Source organism: Motacilla alba, chromosome 21, assembly GCF_015832195.1.
Source record: "Motacilla alba alba isolate MOTALB_02 chromosome 21, Motacilla_alba_V1.0_pri, whole genome shotgun sequence".
Lineage (NCBI taxonomy): Eukaryota > Metazoa > Chordata > Aves > Passeriformes > Motacillidae > Motacilla > Motacilla alba.
Window position 1 is genome coordinate 4,392,504 of NC_052036.1, and position 21,343 is coordinate 4,413,846.

Here is a 21,343-nt window from a genome sequence, read left to right on the forward strand (position 1 = left end):
ACAACACACACACACGGAGTGTACACAACACACACACAGAGTGTACACACAACACACACACAGAGTACACAACACACACACACAGAGTGTACACACAACACACACACAGTGTACACAACACACACACAGTGTACACAACACACACACACAGTGTACACAACACACAGAGTGTACACAATGTAGAAAACAACATACACAACACACACAGAGCATACACAACACACACAATGTACACAACACACACAGACTAGACAACACACACACAATGTAAAACACACTCACAATGTACACAACACACACAGAGTGTACTCAACACAGAAAACAACATACACAGCATACACACAGAGTGTACACAACACACACAATGTACACAACACACACAACGTACACAATGTAGAAAACAACATATACAACACACACACAGAGTGTACACAACACACACACAGAGCATATGCAACACACACACATTTACAACACACACAATGTAAAAAACACACTCACAATGTACACAACACACACGCACACCAAGCATACACAACACACACACAACATTTACAACACACACACATTGTACAAAGCACACAAACCACATAAAAACCACACACAATGTACACAACACACACATACCATGTTTACAACACACACACACAATGTACAGAACACACAAACACAACATACAAAACATTTATTCAGCCCAGTCTGCCTGCACAGGATGCTCAGCAGTGGTTTCACCCCTGGCACTGGCACACGCAGCTCCCAGCCCCCCAGAGTCACCCACTTGCCTCGAATGGAGCACAAAACACAACAGGGAAAGCAGCAGAGGCAAGAAATCCATCCTCTCCCTGAGGAGCAGGAGGCCCCTTTCAGCTGCTTCCCACCAGCCAGCAGAGACCTTGGCAGGAGTCAGGGCTGGCTCTGGGCCACCAGCCCAGCCCAGCTGGGAGCCAGGGAAAGCCGTGGTGCTTCTCTGGCAACGTGCTTCCCCTTCCTCAGAAAGAAAAGACACCCAAAAAAAGAAACACTTCATTTTTCCGACTTGGAAAATCCTTCTGCAACATCAGTTTGGTGGCTTGGAAAATCTTGCTGGAAGAGAACAGGAGAGGATGCACTGGGTGGTCTCGTTTCAAACACCACAAGTGACACTTTTGGCATGTCCAGCCTTCATTTACTTCACAGCAGCAGAACTGTGGTGTTCAGGTTTCTTTCCCCACAGTCTTTTGTAAAACCCAGTCCCAGGGAAAATGAGTCCCATCCTTGTGCCACAGCACGTCCTCCACGTGGCAGCTTCCAGGGAGCCCTGGCTGCTTCTGCACCCACACACCAACCCCCTCTTGGCACGGCGGGTTTCAGAAAACCCTCAACCAAGCAGCATCATAGATTCCTCTATTTTTTTTTAAGGCATTTGCTGGCCCACTGGCATTTTCTCCTGGATCTCCTCATACTTGGGCGGAGGGGTGAGGGGCTCTATCGTGATGGGGACGCTGCTGTTGCCCTGCGGCAGGTTTAGCCTGATGTCCTTCAGGTGCAGCTTCTCTGACTTGATCCTGCGCACCTTGAGGGGCTTGAGGCGCTTGCTGAGGCGGGAGCTGTGCCGGCTGGGCGGCCTCTCCGCGCCCGGCTCCGCGCCCGCCGCCGCGCCGCTCTCCTCCAGCCCTGCCAAGGACTCGTAGGAGGGCAGGGACACGCTGAGCCTGTTGCTCCTGTCCGAGTCTCTGGGCTCGGAGTAGCCCGTGTTCATCACCTCCTCGTAGCTGGGCACGTAATATTGGGAAGAGACGTCTTCATCCTCTTCTTGGCTGGAGGGGAAAGAGTTAAGTCTGGGTAGCACGGCATTTCAGCTTCGTTTGGGAAGGGGATGGAGAGGGAAGAATAAAACCACCCCACCTCACCAGAAATGGTTTTTGCCCTTCTCCATTATATGCCAGTTTCCTTCTGCTTGACAGAATAAATAGTGACCCCACCTAAGTTCAGACAGATTTTATTTTCTTGTGACTTATGGCCATATTTGATCATCACTTTGTCTGCCCACAGACCCTTTTCTGTCGCCCAGCAGCGATTTCTTCCCACAAGAGAACATCAGTTTCTCTCTTCCACTCACAAAAATCAGTCAAAATACATTAGAAAAGGACATCACCCCTCTGTCTTTGTCATTCTGATATCTTACGGGTTGGGTACCTTGGGTTTTTCTGCAAAGAGATTCAATTCTATGCCACCATCTAAGCACAGGTACCTGCACACAATACTTGCCATTTCTTTGGCATTCTGAAGTTAACTTTCCAATCAAACATAAAAAATCAGTTTTCTCCGAGGACCTGCAGACCCTGACAAGAGCCAGCAGAGCCATGGTGCCCTCCTGTCCCATTGCACCCCACATTGTCTCAGTGCTCCCCTGCCTCCCTCTGCACAGGGAGCCGTGCTGATGGACAGTACTTCCCCTGTGCCTGTGTTTGTCCAGACTGTGCCTGCCGTGGCAGCAGCCTTTGCTCTGCCCCACAAAACTCCCTGAGCAAACAGCTGAGCCCTGCAGACTTTCACCGGGTCTAAACTCCAAGGCCAGTCTCCAAGGCTCTTTGGCACCTTGGCTGTACCCAGCAAGGCACAGTCAGCCCCTTTCCTGCCCCTCTGGCTGCTCTCCCTGGCTGTGGCAGGAGCCTCCTGCTCTCTGTGTCACCCAGGATCCTGCCCAGCCTTTCCTCAGCTTGCTCCCGTGTGCCAGCCCAGCCAGGAGTGGCACCTCTCCCATCCCTAGCCTCAGCTCTGCCTAGACCCCTCACACACCAGCAGGGCTCCCTTCCAGTCACAGCTGCATAAATGTAGCTGGACTCATTCCTTTCCCATCTCCAGGACATACCAAAACCCTTAACCGTGGTATGCGCTTCCTTATTTCAGCACATGCTGCCTTCCTCTCCTTGCTCCAGATCTTCCTGAGTAACAACAGCCCTTGGTTTCATTCCCACACCCGATCCTGCTCCCTTTGTCCCCAAACTCCTCCTCACCTGTCCTCCTGCTGCGAGGGCTCCGCAGACACCTGGCGCTGCACGTGAGCGATGGCGAGCTCCTCGCTCTGCCTCTTCTTGTCGCGGACGTTGAGGCACAGGGAGAGCAGGAGCAGCAGCAGACCCGCTCCCACCAGCACGTAGGCCACCGAGAAGGTTTTGCTCTTGAGGATGCCGCCGGAGCCGCGCTCGGGCTTGCTGCTGTTGCCGGCGTGGCTGCCGGGTTTGTCGGGGGGGCCGAAGCCGGGCACGAGGTTCCACACGGCCATGATGATGCCCAGCACCAGCATGCCCAGCCCGATGGCCGTCAGGGCGTAGTGGGAGCCGTTGGCCCGGGACTGGGCCATGGCTGCTGGGGGCTGTGCCCGCGTCACCGCATGGCTCGGGGCGCGGGGGCTGCGGCCCTGCTGGCATGCGTGCGGCCCCCTGCCCGGGCAGGCAGAGAGCTCTGGGGACACAGGGGAAGCTGTGGTGAGTGCACGGCACGCAGCAAAGGCTCTGCAGCCACCACGGCACCGATTTATCCACCTGACACTGGAATCTCAAGCTCCTCGAGCTGAGGAGTTCATGTCAGGATAGACCAGGGTAGATCCTTCCTGGATCCTTCCTCATCCCCATCCTTCACTACTTTCTCAGCTGTAATATCCACCAACCTTTGAAAGCAATCAAATCACTGATTATTTGTTGAGGGCTTAGGTTGCCTGTCCTTAGGAGTGTGATAACTGACAGCTTCACAGCACCAAAAGAAGGCCATCAAAATCTATTTCGAGAGCTGTTGTCAATGCAAACCAACCTGGAAATGCTCAGAAACACACCTCCAGCTGAACAGCTTCTTCTGTCCCCCTGTTTGGGAGGGAGCAGGGCTTCTCACGGGGCTGCCTGCCTGCCCTGGAACGCCTTCCTGCCCAGAGAACAGAAACCAAAACTGCTTCCATCCCAGCCAGCTCGACTCTGTGGCTTCCCCTGGCTGCTGCTGGCAAGGGCTGCTGGGATGATGAGCCCTAGGTTGGGGCCCTGACTCACTCCAGGCCAGCTCTCACCCTCCCTAGAGCAACACACGCTGGTGCTGAGTGCCCCAGCTGCATCCCTCAGGGATGTCGAGCATGAACATTCCCGACCAGCCAGGCCACGGGTGGGAACTCCTCCTCTGACTGTTTGCCAAGTCACCAGGACCAAATGTGCTCGATTACCAAAAATAAACACACAGAGCCACATTTCCTGCCCACTCGCCTCCCTGGCCTCGGGTCCGTGACCCACGGGTGGGCAGCTTGCATCCTCACAGCAGAACTGCCCCATCTGCACCCCAAGGAGCCGTGCAGGTTTATGGATGTGCCATGTCAAGGATCTCTCCTTCCCTCCCTGGCTTCTTTATGCCAGGTTAGGCTCGAGGTGGCTCTGGTCTGTGCTGTCAGTGCTGCTATATCCATACAACCCCCCCTGACTTCAGCTCAACCACCCTGAGCTCAAAAGTTTCATGTTTGCTTGTTTAGCTTGAGTGCACGCCCAGTTTGCAGGGTCAAGGGCCAGAATAAAACAGCACTCCCAGAAAACAGAACGGCTGCAGCAGGAAAAGACGCACGCAAGCATGAGAGGAGGAATCTGCAGAGGAACTTCCCTGCCCACTGCCCGTGCTCCAGCTGTGGAGACTCCCAGAGGGGTGTCCCAGCCCCTATGACATATCCCTGGCCCCTCATGGCTCTGGGCAGGGTAAAGTCTTGTCTCCCATGGTTTTCTGGGGTTCTGGAACACCCAGGAGCTGCCAATTCCAGCCCGATGAGAGCTGCCACAGGCAGGCAGGGACAAGCCCTGCCTTGCCCAGCTCCAGCATGGGGCTGCTCTGTGTGCTCCTGGGGGAAGACATCCACTGAGCCCAGCTTTAATTCCATCCTAGTGAGCAGCTGTTGAGGATGTGGAAAGCACTGCACCCAAAATGTCCTCAGCTGCATTCCAAGAGCCATTGTCCCACCCAAGCGCTTCCAAGCCTGCCACTGGTGGTACCAGCACTGCCCTCTGCCCTCCCACACAAAGGCTGTGCTCTCTGCTTGTGTCCTGTGGAGTTTTTCCCTCACCTGATGATCCAGCTGAGCTCCCATCCTTGCCACAAACACATCAGCCAGCCAAGACTTCACTTGAGAGCAGCTGTGATGGCCTTGGGGCAGGAAAATGGCACTGCACCCACGGTGTGCACGGAACACACACACGGCTGGTCACATCTACCCGTGGTGTCTAAATCTCTGCTCACTGCCTCTGTGCCTCCCCTCAGGCACCTCAGTCCTGGAAGTAGGCAGAATTTCAGCTCCTACGTCACCCCTGTGCCTGGAAGTTTTTTACAGATCCATTGCAGTGCTACCCATCAGCCCAGCAATCAGATTAAAGCAGGAGACTTGCCATTCCAGTCTATTTCTCCATTGAATTAGCTGCTCTCCTGGCTTCCCAGAGCTGTTCCTATCGCTGCTCCGACAGTGCCCTGACGTCAGCACCCGGGGAAGGGAGCTGCTGCTGTCTCTGCCTCAGCTCCAGCACTGTCTGGAAGCTCATCCCAGCATCACAGAATGGTTTGGGTGGAAAAGGATCTTAAAGCTCATCTCATCCCTCCCCCTGCCATGGGCAGGGACAACTTCCCCTATCCCAGGTTGCTCCAAGCTCCATCCACCCTGGCCTTGAATACACCTAGGGGTGGGGCAGCTACAGCTTCTCTGGGCAACCTGTGCCGGGGCCTCACCTCCCTCACAGGGAGGAATTTCTTCCTAAATATCCAGTCCAAATTATCCCTCTTTGACTTTATAATCATCTCCCCTTGTCCTTTCACAACAGGCCCTGTAAAAAGTTTGTCCCCACATCAGGTGGGTGAGTGCTTCAGCCCCTAGAACCCCCTTCCCCTTTCCCTGCAAACCAGACTCCCTCCATCCCATTCCCTGCCTGCCCGAGCCCTGCCCTGGCAATGATTTACACCAGGATCTCCAAACCATTGAACTCCTCCAGCAGGGCTGCAAAGCCCGGGGGCACCCACACCTCCTCCGGGCTTCCCGCACCTCTGCCCTGCTCCTGCAGCTGCTGGAGCCCTTCGGGATGCTCTTGCCACATCTCCAAGTGTTAACTGGGCATGGGAAGGTTCGGGATAAACCTGCTCTCAGCACCACATGCTCCGAAGGCTTTGGCACGGAGGCCAGATGGAGCAGCACAGGAACAGCTTCCCTCCATGGGACACAGACCCCCGACAGGGTCAGCCCGGATTGTGTTCCACATCCCTGTGCCCCGGGAGGAGCTGTGGCCCTGCTGGGTGACTCACGAGGAAGCCCGACACCCCCTGCTGCCCTCACAGCACCCACGCTCCTCTGCCCTCCACAACCTTTGGATTTTTCCCTGCCATGACATCACCTTCCTACTCACGCTCCAGCAGCAACACCTTTGTCACAGGATCACGGGAGGTGAGTGTGCAGTCCAGGGAACAGGTCGAGCCCCGATGCAGTCACCAGACACGGGATGAGCTCCAGGGCTTCCTCACTCCCCAGAGCGACACAGCCCCTCAGAGCTGCCTCCAAAACACAGGGGGTGACTCCATCACCAGTCACACAACTAATTTGCTGGAAAATTCTGGGGGAAAAGAAACCTGTTCTCCAACCATCTGAAGATTCCAGTCTCCTCTCTGTTAGATTACAAGGCTCTCCCTTCATCTTCATGCTTCCACCCAGAGAACCTGCTCATTAACCTCCTTCCCTGCTAATTGCTGGCCAGGCACATCCTCAGGAGCTTGTTTCTGCAATGGCCACTGCCTCATGCACTACACAGGGGTTCAACCCACCAGGAACACAAAACTCCATGTGGGGATCTAAAAAGCAACAGGTCAGGACTTGGGAGGTATTTTCATAGAGTCCCAGAATGTTTGGGTTTGGAAGGGATCTTAAAGACCATCTACTTCCAACTCCCTGCCATGGTTTCTCTCTTTTTGTCCCTTCTTGCTGCCCTTGCTCCCCCTGCCCCAGGAACAGGGATGTTTCTAGCCAGCTGCAGCCCAGGGGATGCAGGGAATAGTCAGAGAAATCCAGCTGAGTCACGAAAAGAAGCACTGTGGCTGATTTAGCCAATTTCTGATCTTTTGGACAAATTCCAGCCCATTTTAGAGCATCTCACCAGGGAATAGGAATCTGCAGGGACAGCCCCACCCAGACTATCAGGGCTTTTCCACATTTTGCTTACACTTCCTGCCTAGAGCACAAAAGAACACATCCACATCTCCATTGCCCACAGCATTCCCTACAGACATTTAAGAGGTATTTTACCCTCTTTCTTAAATTTAATTTTTAACAACCCCTCCCTCAGCTGTACCTTGTAGGCAGCACTGGGGGAACAGTGATGTTTTCCTCAAACCTTGCCCAAGGCTCTCCCACTCCAGAGGGAGCCCAGGGCTCCCAGCTCTGCCACTTCCTGCAAAACAAGGGCAAAGCCCATTCCCAGGCTCAGAATGCTGCAATCCACCCAGCTGGCCGTGGCCTGCACAGCAGACCAACAGCGACAGGGTCCACCAAACACCCCATTTCCACAAAGCAGTGCCTGACCATTCCCAAGCCATATGCATCTGCCTTTGCCGCGTCCCTGGGAATCGTGGGCACAGTCGCCAAGTTTCTGAAGTGGCACGGATCAGGCAGGGCACGGTAGCCAAACTCCAGAGCTGTAATCACGGCTGTGCAGCAGCCACCGCCTTGGCCTTTGCCACTGAGATACGAGAAACTGCCTCCCAGACTCCTTCTGCCCGTAATTCCACTATACCCATCCAAGCGGCGCCCGCTGCAGTGGCAATGGACAGGGACAGAGAGTCCTTTTAGGTTTGTGTTTCAGGACGTTGCCATTTGTTCCTGGGGACAATGCTGCCGTGGCCACCAAGGCCACGCTGGCACCGGCTCTCGGCAGGTCGGCGAGCCCCGGCTGTGTCCTGGTTGCTGTGTAAACACCTCCTGGGGCTTTTCCTGGTCCAGGCTCTGGGACTGGCACTGGGACCAGCTGCCACACTATTGCCTTCAGGCCCAGCTCTGGATATCACACAGGATATCCAGGATATTTACACAGGATATCACACAGGATATTTAGCTGCTTCTACAGAGCCCTGACATCCATTTCTGCCTGTGAAATACACCAGGAACGAGGAAAGCTGGAGCAGCACAGGGAGGCAGACACATACCTGGGCTGCTGGAGGGATCCCTCCTCCGAGGCTCTGCTAAACCAGGGAGGGGGGCTTGGGGTGATATTTTTAGCTTTTAATATTTTTCATATATTTGTAGCTTTGTAGATTGCTAATGCACGGCTGTAACTCCTAGTACTTTTCCTATTTTTCTTCTCTACATTTAGAAACAATAAGCTAACCTCAGAAACACTTTCCCAAAATACTGTTTAGTCTCATTCCAAGAAGAGAATGGACTACAAGGATGTCCTGTTTTCCAAACAGAATCTGGACCAGACAAAACAAAAGTGGGGCAAAAAAAAGCCTCTGGACTGCTTCCAGTGTTGCAGGACCCAGGAATTATTACCTAATCAACTAATCTTTTAATTGGAGAGTATATGCTAAGTGTACTAATCAACTAACCTTATAAAAATTGTAAAAATTACTATACCATGTGTGATTTTTGCCATTTTGTGTACATGAAAGCTTTCAAGTAAAGGTTTGCTTTTGCATCCACTCTAACGTTGTTGGGAAGATCTGTCCTATTTTCCACGCAACAGGGGTGCTCACCTCTCTCCAGGGAGCTGAATTCCTTGTGCACCTAGGCCTGGGAAAATCCCAGCACTTTGACTCTTTCTCCTTCCTGCTTTCCTTTGTACACCACTTGGCACCTCAGAGTTTGGAATTAATGGTTGGGTTTTTTTTTTAATTCTAATCTGTGGTTTCAGCTGAGATAAAGCCATTCCTCCACAGCCTCCCCCTGGTTTTTGTTCTGGGACCTCTCCCCAGATAACATCCAGAGAAACACACCCTCCTCCAGAGCCTTCCAGCACGGGGAGACATTATCCATGCGTCCTCCTGATGGGCTCTGAAGCGGAACCCAGCATTCCTGCTTCCTCCAAGCCCCTCTAGAGTGCTTTAAGCACCTCCTGTCCACCACTGGAACCCTGGGTGATTATCTCCCCTTCCTGCAAGCCACTAACCTGGCACTTCTCACTGGCTGCCATCAGCCTCGCCAGCATCGCCTTCCTCATCCTCTGTCTGGATTTCCAGCAACACATTTTTCCCCAACACAGCATCACCTCTCCCCATGCTTTTCCAACGTGTATGACCACAAAGAAAACCCACTGTGGACAGCCAAGGAGCCCCCAGGGCAGGAAGGGAGTGAGGCTGATGCTGGAGGGCACAGAGCCAGCCTGGGGACACGGAGCAGGCTGGGCAGCCAAGCGACACGGAGCAGCCAGGCTCAGAGCAGCCGTGTTCCGCAAGGTGGGCACAGGTATTTTGATATGGATGGAGGTTTGCTGGGGATTACATTGCTCCGAGCCACCTGCACTGCTCACACAGGATATTCAGCTGCTTCTACAGAGCCCTGACATCCGTTTCTGCCTGTGAAATACACCAGGAATGAGGAAAGCTGGAGCAGCACAGGGAGGCAGACACATACCTGGGCTGCTGGAGGGATCCCTCCTCCAAGGCTCCAGGCAGGAGAGCAGGCAGACAGCCCTGCCCAGCCCTGGCCCTCTGGCATCTCCTACAGCACCGCCACGGCGCCAGGCACTGGCACTCAGCTCTCTCCAGGGCACCGATGGCCAAACATTCCTCCTTCCCCAGCCACTTTCCTTCCCAAGGGTTTTCCAACCCGTGTAATTACACAGCTAAAATCAAAGGCGTTTCACGTACTTCCGAGTCACCCGAGTCCAGGGCTGGGCTCACCAGCCCCACACCCACATGTTCCTTGCTAACACCTGGGAGGTTTCCCTTTCTGGCTCTCATGCCAGGACATCCAGGGCTGTGGACAGGTGCAGGATACTTGGATTTGTTGTAGAGGGACGTGTTGTGGCAGCATCCCATCTGGCAGTGGCCTAGGTCTGCTCCAGAGAGGCTTTAAGGAGCTGGAAAGCCAGGCAGGTGCAGCTTCACCTCACCAGGCTCCATCCACCACACAGAGCCAAGGGTAACCCATCTCACACGGGACAAGCTCATGGAGCTGCTGGTCTCTGCTCACACACCCACACTTCCCAACACCCCCAGCTATGCTGCGCTCAGCGATGCTCGTCCCCACCAAAAACCCAACACCAACATCAGCAGACAACCACTCTGGGGGACACCCGCGGGTTTGCCGAGCGCTCGAAGCTCCAGGCCATTCCTCCATGGGCGGGAATGTCACCTTAGGAAGGGCCGAGCCCCCAGCGACCGGCGCTGGGCTCTCGGAGCGCCCGGCCCCACCTGACCTGCGGCAATGTCCTTCTCCTTGGCTGTGTTTGCTCTCCCGACAGCCTGGCTCCACACCGCTCCTGCACCTTCCCGGGGTCGGGCATCGCCCCGCGGGCTCGCGATCCGCGCCACTCCTGCCACCCGCGGGCACGGCAGCGGCCTGGCTTCGGCGGGGGCATGCCCTGCTGCTGATCCTCCCCCAAAGCGCCAGCTGATGGGTCCCCAAACCACAGCCACTCTTCCCCCACTCTCAGCACGGCCAGCCCGGTGCCGACGAGACGCCCCAAGCCCACATGTCCCCAGGGGGTGTCCCCAGGGGGTGTCCCCAAGGGGTGACCCCAAGGCCGCCCCCCAAACGCCGCCGCTCCAACTCCCTCAGGCGCGGCCCCGCTCTGGGGGTGTTTGCTCCTGCTCTGAGGGGAGTTTGCTCCTGCTCTGAGGGTGTTTCCCCCGCTTTGCAGGTGTTTTCTCGAGCTTTGGAAGTGATTCCAGCTCAGCCCGAGCCGGACCCGGCTCCGACTCCCCTCCGGTCCCGTTCCCGGTCCCGGTCCTGTTTTCGGCGGGACTGAGCCCAGCCCAGCCCGCCCCCCTCCCGCTTCCCAGCGCTCCGAAGGGTCCCAGAACAGAGGGTCCCGTCCCCTCCCGGCTGCCCCGACCCCACGTACCTCCGGCGGCGGCTGCGGTGGGTGCTGCGGGGCCGCTCCGCCCTCCCCGGCCCGGCCTCCGGGGCGGCGCTTCCCGGGACCGGCCCCGCCGCTCCCGCCCCGGGCCCCGGGGGCCGTTCCGGGAAACAGTGCAGGGGCGGAGCGGAGACTTCCAAAAACAGTAGGGAGGGTCCCCACAAGCCGCCAGGGAGACCCCCAGAAGCAGGCGTGGGGCACACTGGGGATGCCGGTGGCGTCACCCCCTCGCAGCACTTGCAGCCCCTGCTTGATGCATCACAGCCCCGCATCTCTGCTGTCACAGGATCCCGGGATGGTCTGGGTTGGAAAGGACCTTAAAGCCCATCCCGTTCCACCCTGCAGGGACACCTTCCATTATCCCAGGTTGTTCCACACCTCATCCAACCTGGCCTTGGACGCTTTTGGGGATGGGGCAGCCACAGCTTCTCTGGGTAACCTGAGCTAGGGCCTCACCATCCTCCCATGGAAAAATCTATTCCCAACACCTAATGAAAGTTTTACTTTTTATTCCACAGTTTAAAACCCATCTTGCAATGGACCTGCTTTGTAAAACTCTTGCAGCAATGAGCAGAGCTTTTACTCAATCTGTTCCAAGCTTTCTTTGTATTAGCCCCATTTTGAGGAGCTCAAATCACTCAGGCTCATTGCTGCATTCAACAGAGCAAAGCCAAGCTTACACTCACAGGGAGCCTGGAAAGCTCTTTTTATCAGTCTGCTGCCCTGTATAAACATTCCCAGTTAACCACTCGTGTGCTGGGAAGAGCCATTTCAGGCATGGCCCTCACCATGGCTCCTGGCCACATGCCTTGGCCTCATAGCCAGACATTCCCATGGTTTCCAGACTGAACCACAGGGAGCAGAGCTGGGCTCTGGCAAACTTCAGTGCAACTAACGCTGTGTCCAGTGTCACCTCTCCTTGGCTGCCATCCCAGCAGCAATGAGGATGTGTTTTTCCAGGCTCTTCTCACACCCAGCTGTAATAATAAACACCACCAAGGACTCAAATCCTGTTAGAGATGATACTCAGGGTGGGTTTTTTCCTGATCCAAGCAAAAAAAACTGCATCACTATGCTGCTGGACCAGCCACTGCAGTTTTTCCTGTCCCTTAAGCCCTGTGAGACCTTGTGGAGGCAAAAGCCACCGTGAACCAAATGAAACTTGTCACATCACCTGGCGTGACTCAGCTCCACAGCCCTGCCTTGGGGCCACTGGTGTTCAGGATGCTTGGGAAACCCCCGCTGCTTCCCTGCATCTCTCCCTACCAGCACAATCCCAGATGGAGCTGATGGTATTTTCCACTGACTCACCTGCCTGTGATACCTCCCCCCTCTAATCAAAGGGCAATTCCAAGAGCTGTGCTATAAAAAGAAATAATTATTAAACATAACTGCATTTTCTTTTCCCCTTGGATGGATTGTTTTGCATTTTTCCGCTTGGCCCCTGGCTCAGGCAAATTCGCCCCACTTCAGGTGGATTTCCCCCTCTCTTTCTCCACCTTCCTGTGTCAAACACAAACCCGACATCCCAGCAGCTCTGGCAGTCAGGAGACATAACAGGGAATTGTTTTCTCTGTAAGAAAGGGGGGGAACACAGACTTCACACAGTGACTGTCACCAGTCCGGCGCAGGGAGAGCTCCGTGCCCGAGCCAGGTCACCCTCCTGCAGAGGCCCTGGGGACCGTGAGCACAGAGGGGACATTCATAACCTGGTTCCTCAGGTTCCACTCCACAAAGCTGAACATTGGCCAGGAATGGGCTTTTCAGTGGCAGTGGAGCAGGATCGAGGAAGGGGGGCTTGCCTTCACCCCTTGGATGGCAGCTAAAGCACCTGCCTCTCCCTGCCACACATTCTCTGTGGGATAATGTATTCCCATCCATCCCTTGGGCTCCTTTCCCTTTCCAGCTCTGCAGCCATCCCAATGTGGGGATTTGTCTCTGGCAGCTCAAATCATCCCCCTGCAAAATCTCCCTGTCCAGTCCCAGGCTGGGACTTCTCCAGGGTGATTATCCAGCCAGGTATGCAGGGTACAGAGCACAGGAATGCCAAGGAGGAAACTGGAGCCCCACCAGAGCCACCAGCAGGCAACAAAAAGGGCCTTTCAGAGGAGCATCTGATGCCCCACTATGTGCAGAGGTGCCAGGGGCTCACATTATCCTGCCTTAGAAATTGCTCACTGGCACATTTCCCTGCTCTTTCCTGCTCAAAGGTGCTCAACATGTATGTTAAAGTCACCAATGGAAGCCTGGACATGTTCCTGGATTCCTTCAAAACTTCCCAACAGTGAGGCAAAAGCACTGCTCCAACTGACCCCTGGATACCCACAGCTGGATGCCTTGTCCTGAAAGAGGTAAAGCCCATCCCTTCAGGGAGTCAGGACAATAGAGCCACCAGACTGCACATTTATATTATACTGTAATATTATTAAATTGTAAAGCCCATCCCTGGGAGTCAGGTCAGTAGAGCCACCAGACTGCACATTTATACTGTACTGTAATATTATTATATCATAAAGCCATGGAGTGATAGGACAAGGTGAAATGGGATCAAACTGGCAGAGTGCAGATCTAGATTAGATACGAGGAAGAAATTTTTCCTTGTGAGGGTGGGGAACCCCTGGCACAGGTTGCTCAGAGAAGCTTTGGCTGCCCCATCCCTAGAAGTGTCCAAGGCCAGGTTGGATGGGGTTTAGAGCAAGCTGGGATAGTGGAAGGTGTCCCTGCCCATGGCAGGGGGTGGGATGAGATTGTCTCTGATGTCTCTTCCTATCCAAACTATTCTGTGATTTGATGATTAATAGAGTTAACAGCTAGTAAACACCAGAAATATAATATACATCTCTGCATAAATATAATGTATAATGGGACATGGCAGGGCCCCAGCTTTGCCCTCAGGATGAAAGCCCATCCCAGCCTGCTCCACGATGGGCTTCCTCAGATCCCATTCCCAGCCCACACACACTGCTCTATACTTTTCTCTCTCTTCCTCATGCCTTAGTCCCTGCACCCCAATTTAAGAGTCCCTGCCGGGCTGCAGGCTGGGAACCTGCCATGCAAGTGGGGAAAAAGAGGAAAAGCAGCTCCTTGGGAGGCATTTCCGCACGCTCCCGGTGGGAGGGTGTGACCTGCCAGCCTCTCCTGGTGGGGTGAGGATCCGGTGTCCCCGGGGCTGCCGGGACCTGGCGGTGCCGGTACAACCAGTCCAACCACCGTGCCAGGTCACCGTCTGCTGCTTCAAGCACTCGCACGTCTGCAGCTGGAAAACTGTGTAAATAAAGGCAGTGTGTTCACAGTAATAATAGTAAATAACCTGCTGCTTCCTCCTGCAGCTGCTCCGGGGCTGCTGCATCCCATCGGTGAAGCTCTGGCTTGGGCAGGACTTGGGAATAGCAGAGCAAGGCTTGGGGAGAACACAGCTGGAAGAGAAGGGCCACGGTGGTGTTGTGCAGCTGGTTATTTAAAAGAGCTGGGCAGAGATTAATGTAGCTGCTCAAAATTGGGAGCAGATGGTGAGTGAGAGCTGTTGTCCAAGAACAGGAAAATGCTGGGAGGTCAATCACTAACAGTGATAAAACTCCAAGGAAACCTTCTTACCTGGATAGGAGGCCTTGCTGCAGCTCCAGTGTCCCAGTTGGATGGAGGGGAGCCACTCGTGCTCTGCTGGTGCTCGTGGCTGTGTCAGGTCGGGGCAGTGGGAAGGTAAGACAGGGGCTGAGGTGGGGACAGCTGCAGGGAGAGTGGCAGAGCAGGATGTCCCAAAGGAGGTCTGCAGTGAGGGACACCGTCAGGCACTGCTGCATCCCCTGGGCTGCGCAGGCGAGGACTCAACGGCGCTTCCAGTGCTGGCTTTGTAAAAGCAGCACCAGGGGAAAACTCCTCCAGGGAAAACACTGAAAACAGGTGAATTAATGACAGGCACATTCTCAAATTTTCAGCAGTCCTGAGCAATAAACCAGCAGCCTCAGCAGCAGCCCTTGACACCAGCTTTTGGGGAACTACTGTCACCAACACTCTGTGACCCACCCCATGCCACACCTCACCAACCTCCTGATGATTTATTCAGCTGTTTGGGGTACATCAGTTTAGCTCTTTATCACCAAAAATCCTGCCCGGGGAGATCACCAACTAAAGCTATGGGGTGAGTCAGCGTAGAGGCAGGAAATGTCCCAGACTCACCCCTGTTTCCCTGCTGTGACCTCTCAACCCCATTCCTGATCCACAGGTTACCAGGGCAAGGCTGTGGCACGGCAGGTAAACCCAGCTTCTGTTGTAATGTCACCCAGAGATGATGCCAGCACCGGCACAGCTGGGTTACACACCAGGTGGTGCTGGGGACAGCACCCTCTGTGGGGTACCCAGCCATCCCACACAACACCCCATGCCCCGACGTGGTGTTGGGATATTTGCCTTTCTCAGTCTAAAGTCCTCGCCAGAGAAAAGGCTCTTGTGAGCACGGGAGCCTGCACAACAACGTGCGCGGCACAAAGTGCACCAAGGCGGGCGGTCACACCTAAAACAAACACAGCCGGGGCGCAGGAGCTCGGGGACTGCTCACACGGTGGCAGCAGCGCAGCACGGAGCTGCACAACCCGCACGGCGGGGATGCAGCAGGGACGAGGCTGATGGGGGTCCAGCAGGGGCGAGGCTGATGGGGGATGCAGCAGGGATGAAGCTGATGGGGGATGAAGCAGGGATGAGGCTGATGGGGGATGCAGCGGGGATGAAACTGATGGGGGATGAAGCAGGGATGAAGCTGATGGGGGTCCAGCAGGGGCGAGGCTGTTGGGGGATGCAGCAGGGATGAAGCTGATGGGGGATGCAGCAGGGATGAGGCTGGTGGGGGATGCAGAAGGGGTGAGGCTGATGGGGGATGCAGCAGGGATGAGGCTGATGGGGGATGCAGCAGGGATGAAGCTGATGGGGGATGAAGCAGGGGTGAAGCTGATGGGGGATGAAGCAGGGATGAGGCTCCTGCAGCCTCCACTGCCAGGGAAGAGCAAGTCGGGGGGGACAAAGCCACCAAGAAGCCCCCCCTCAGCCCAGGACATCACAGACACAGGCAGTGTGGCCCCTCTTCTTGCTGTGGCTCAGGTGACAGGGGTGACTCGTGTCACCCTACACAGGGTCTGCCACAGTTCCCATGGCACAGGGCAGAAGCCTTGCCAGGACTGGTGTGGCACTCTGACACATTCCAGGCTCCCAAAGGGTTCCCAAAACTTTTAAAACCACAGATGGGATGGATGAGCACCCACACCCCATCCCATGCACAAAGGACACCACCGAATCTCAGCAGGGAACTGCTCCAAGTGCAGCAAATCCCACCATGGACTGTGCCCAGCTCATGTTTGCTGTGGTCAGCAGTTGCCCTTTAATGCCACCTGTAGTTCCCATTAATGCTGGATTCCAGCTGCAGGTGATAGAGTTGGAGAGCCAGCTGGCTTCTCCTGAGTTTTTCCTATTTTTCTTTGTTCCAGCTCTCTACTTTTCAGACTATGGTGGCTCTTACCTGCTCTGCAGCTGCTCCCAAACCCAGGAGGCTGTTTCTGTCAGGAAAAAAAAAAAAAAGAAGAAAAGGTACATCTCTTGATCTGTGCCCTGATTATGGGCTTGAAACTCATTGCAGGTTGCCTTTGCTCCAGCCTGCAAAACAGCCATTGATCCCAAAACAGCATCAGGCCCCACTGAAGTGCTGGCACAGCCTACAGGTGACCAATGTTATCTGAATAATAGTAACAATAATAATTTATCAACCTCTACATTGATTAACAATGACTTTTCCAGTTGGAGCACAATACTTTCTGATTTCTCCATCCTTTCTGCTGTTCTTAGTCCTTCTCATATTTTCCATATCCGAGCGGGACATCTCCTGCTGTCCTTACTTACCTTAAACCCTTGAAATCCCCATTTCATATGGATGCAGACACTCCCAGCCTCCTGCCAGCATTCTTGCATCCAGGAGCAGCCATCTGGCTGGGAGCTGATCCTGGGAAAAGCAGGCCCAGCCTTCTGAATCCTCCCATCACCCTGGAGCCCCCCAAAATTCACACGGCACTCAGGGTGTCCTGCACACTGGTGCCACAACAGAGATGCCAACACCCATCCAGGCTCTCCAATTAAACCACATGGAGTTCATCCATACTTTAAAATAAGCTTTATTTAGATCTTTTATAATTTTATATTTGCATCCATGCCTTCAAGGATTCTCCCCCGCTCACAGGGGGAAAAGTTAAATCTAGTGTTACCCATAATTCATATGCTATTTAGCAAAGTTCTCTTTTAAATAAATCATCCTCTTAGTAATTTTTAGAATTACTTCCTAATTTACAAAAAAGCTGAAATGCAAAGGAAACTACTCGATAACAAGGAGATCGCTCATCTGTTCTGGTGGTTTAGAGTTTAAATTATAAAAACGCAAGGAGAACAAAGAAAAAAAAACCAAAACAGAACCCAAAAAACAACAAAATATATAAAAATGCTTCTCTGCAGAGAAAAGATGCCATGGGGCAAAGCCTGCCCTGCCACCCCAGAGAGCCTGGGGGGGCTGGTCCCTCTGTCACCCCCTCCATGGCCTCTCTGCATCATCCCTTGGAATGGAATATACAGTGCGAGGGCATCGGTTTAGTTGAGATTTAAGACAAAATACCCTTTTTTTTTTCAACCAGGGCGCATGTATCGGAATTAAGAAAAATAATACACTATTATAGTTCATTAAATAAATCTTAATACATTTTTTTTAAGAGCTTAAAATTATACTGTAAGCATTAAAGCATAAGGTACTTATCTTGGCATAAGCAGAGCGCGGCACGTGTTAGTGGAGAGGGGAAGCGGCTGCCGCACCGGGGGGTGGTTTGGGGGCATTTCTAAGGAGTTTGGAAAAACAAGCTCTACCTGTGCTTCCAAATCACCCCAGAGCCAGAAAAACCTCCCTAGTGGGGACTCGTACCGATTTCCCCAGCCCCCTCTGACGGCAGCAACACCCCAAACTGGAGTGGGGTGGCCGGCCCTATGTGAGCAACCTCTTGGGATATGGGATATCTCGGGATATCACCTTTGTCCCAGCTCGTGCCGGATCCCCCTAAGTTTTACTTGAAGCAAAGGGTGAGCACCCCCCAAAAGCAGGGAAAAACAGCGGGCAAAGCTCCCACCAGCTTGCCCCCATCTGATTTCCCAGCATGTGTTTAGGTTTGCGTTTTCCAAGGCGTTAAGTGCTCCTGGGGCAGTTGAGGGAGCCCGGGCTGGGGGGTCACAGCCCCAATCTCCCCCAACAGCAACTTCCCAGGACAGTACAGTACAAACACCCCCTTCCTCCTCCCCGCCCCATCCCAACCGACGTGGAAAAATATAAAAATCCCAAAACTTCTGCAATAATTTAGTTAGAATAGCTCCTCTGGGTTTGTGCAAATAAATTAAAACAACTAAAAAGGAACGTTAAAACACTTATTTCCAGACCGGCAGGCGTAACAACCAGCCCGGGTCGCCTCCACGGGGCTCGGCCAGGAAGACATCACAGCGAAGGAGATTTTCTTGTTGTTGTTTTTGTGTGTTTTCTCTCTAAGATCCCTCAGCTGGGCAGGTCCTTTGTCCCCAAGCGAGGACATCCCGCAGGCTGGGCTCCGGAAAACAGCGGTTTCGGACAAGAGACATCACAAGCACAAAGTGCACAATATTTCTCGTATTTACAGAGACACAGCAGTCCTTCAAGTTTCAAGTTTTGTCAAAAGAACAAGAAAAAAGAACAAAAAAACCCTCCCAATACAAGAAAAAAAAACCCCCAACCCCAACGGACAAACTGAAGCGACAACAAAGGAGTTACCAGGATGGAAAAAACCAAACAAAAACCATGGAAAAAAGGGAAAAAAACTGAAGTTACGACACAGCTGCATCGCTCCCAAGACAACAGGTAACAGGTCCACAGGTGGGACGGGGCTGTGGGACAGGGGATATGTACATGTGCAGGGCCGGGAGAGGCTCTGGCGCCGTCACCAGTCCGCGTCCTCCTCGATGTAGTAGTCGGGGGCCGTCCCGTCGAAGAGACCGGGATCGAGGGACTTGCGCTGCTTGCCCCGGGCAAACACCCTGGAGATGGAGCCAAAGCCCATCTTCTCTTTCTTCTTTTTCCGTTTTTGGTCTTCCAGGTCTTCTAGAGACTGTGGGGAGGAGAAGACACAAGAGTAGGCATCCAGCTTTTCCTTTACCGCTTTTCCCCTTCACTCACATCAAGGGTGATGGACCATGTGGTGCCAGTCCCAAAAAATATTTGCAGCCACATCCCACAAAATATTTTCATCCAGGTCCAAAGTAATGTTAAGATCCTGGACCAAAATACAGTAATATTCCTGAAACCTGCGTGGAAGAATTTGCAGTGAAATTGGGCCCCCTTTCCACGGCTCTGGGATTTTGGCCTCTTTAATTCAACTGGATCAGGATTCCAGCTCTGGGAATAAATAGTCAGAGCATCTGTCTGGATTGCAAAAATATCCCAGTGTTTTAGGGCCAAGTACAGAAGAATAACATGCTTTGGCTGGACCTTCTAAAAATCAACACTGTGATAGGCCTGAGCTTAGTGAATGCCTACAGCATTACCCGGACTTCGGGGCAAATTATGGGAATAGGAGACATCCCAGACTTACAACTCAGGATGACTTCCATTCATCCCAAATTAGTGCCTCTGACCTACCACCCCCAAATACTTTTGTAGCACAGGAAGGGGTCTCACAAGCAGGATTTGAGAGGACTTGTGCCCTACCTGTACGATTGGATTGTGCAAGTTCTTCTGTACCGGTCCAGGACTGTCCCCCTATGGCACAAGGAGACGGATCCATTGAATCAACCCTGATCCAGCCCAAGACCCTCCACCCCCAGGGCAAAAGGCAGCGTTTGTGCAGCTGAACCGCCGTGGGGCTGGGATAAACCCCAGGGCAGCAGCTTTCCAGGTCAGCCAAGCCCCAACGTGCCCCCCACTGCAAACCCAATGCTGTTTTGGGAAGCGGAGGCCCCACAGAACGCCCCACAGAATGCCCAGAGCATTTGTCAGGGCACCATGCCCCAGCAGGCAGGCCCTTACGTTGCAGAGCGAGTGCGTTCGATGCCGGGGGGAGTTGATGTCACTCGGAGTGGACGACCGGTCACCTTCGGCCGCGGAGGCGTCGGAGATGATGGACGGCTGCCGGGAATGGCAGGGGCTCACTCTGACCGCTGGAAGGCAGGAAGGAAAACAGGGAATTAACACCGGCAACGATGCACTTCCAAAAAACACCTGGGGAGGAGTGGTTTTGAGCATCTTCTTTCCTCCCCAGGAGGGGTCTGGCACTGAGAACTTGCCATCCGTGGGGTGCCCACCTTGCCGGTCCGCCGAGTGCTGGGGGTGTGAGTGGTAGAGGGTCTGCTGGCTCTGCCGGATGGCGGCGGTCAGCGGGAGGTCGGCCTGCATCACCCACTCCTGGTTGCCGTTCAGCACCGTCTCGCCCGGCATGGCCAAGGAATGGCGCTTGGGCACGTCCTTGGTCAGCGTAGCCAGGGACTGCTTGGCCTGGGGAAGGACATTGAGGTGGTGGAGTGGGAAAACCATATGAACATCTCCCCGAGCAGCAGAACAAGCAGCAACACACTGCACAGCAAACCCACCCTCCCCTGGGCAGGCAAAGATCCCAGCTGTGCCGCTCCCCATGCCAGGGATATCAAGTTATTTTTTTGGTGATCCTCATGCCAAGGATTTCAAGCTCTTTTTGAGAGATGGAATATTTTCCTCTCCGTTTTGCAGCAGTGCAACCACTGCAGCAAGCACTGAGATCTGTATCACTTATCCAGCTCACCATGGCCAGCTCGGCCTCCAGCTCCTTCATGCGGTTGTCCTTCAGGTCGAGCTGGGAGCGGAGGGCGCTGGCGTGGTCCGTGGCTTCCTTGGCCTGCCGCCGCAGCTCCCACTTCTCCCGCTCCAGGAGGTCCTTCTCCTTTGCCAGGGCTTTCACCGCGTCCTCGCTCTCCTGCTGGGACAGGGGCGGCCATCAGGAAGGGAAAATCCATGTGCTACCAAAAACCCCTCTGTCACAACCTCCGTGGGGACCACACAACCACGAGCAGTATCTTAGGTGCCACAAGAGCCCTGTGCTGGCAGGAATGTCAACCCTTTTTGGGGAGATCCAGAATGCAACTGGTCCCCAAAAAGAAATATTCACTGTGCACCTGGTTACAATTACATCAAATTCCCCAGGTCTGGCTCTCTTTCCTCCATTTAACCTTAAACTGCTGTGGGCCATCCCAACTCTAGCAAGAGTCCAGCTGGGCCTTTAGTGGGA

General features: G+C 54.0%; 2 protein-coding genes across 6 annotated transcripts in view; both read right to left on the reverse strand.

Annotated features, from left to right (window-relative positions):
- Positions 1-667: 667 nt before the first annotated feature.
- On the reverse strand, positions 668-11,153 carry TMEM51 (transmembrane protein 51). Its single transcript, XM_038159786.1, has 3 exons — positions 11,034-11,153; positions 2,997-3,444; positions 668-1,796 (listed from the first exon to the last, which is right to left on the reverse strand). The coding sequence occupies exons 2-3, from the start codon at positions 3,341-3,343 to the stop codon at positions 1,394-1,396; spliced, it is 750 nt and encodes a 249-aa protein (XP_038015714.1). The 5' UTR covers positions 3,344-3,444; positions 11,034-11,153; the 3' UTR covers positions 668-1,393.
- A 6,033-nt stretch (positions 11,154-17,186) lies between these two features.
- The window catches only part of KAZN (kazrin, periplakin interacting protein), a 214,320-nt gene continuing 210,163 nt past the window's right edge, over positions 17,187-21,343 (reverse strand). For all 5 annotated transcript variants that reach the window (XM_038159739.1, XM_038159744.1, XM_038159741.1 and 2 more), the window contains 5 exons: positions 20,861-21,031; positions 20,388-20,577; positions 20,113-20,243; positions 19,795-19,845; positions 17,187-19,195 (listed from right to left, as the gene is read on the reverse strand). In XM_038159739.1, coding sequence (XP_038015667.1) covers positions 19,028-19,195; positions 19,795-19,845; positions 20,113-20,243; positions 20,388-20,577; positions 20,861-21,031 — 711 coding nt within the window. In that variant the 3' untranslated portion in view covers positions 17,187-19,027. The remainder of the gene's footprint in view (positions 19,196-19,794; positions 19,846-20,112; positions 20,244-20,387; positions 20,578-20,860; positions 21,032-21,343) is intronic.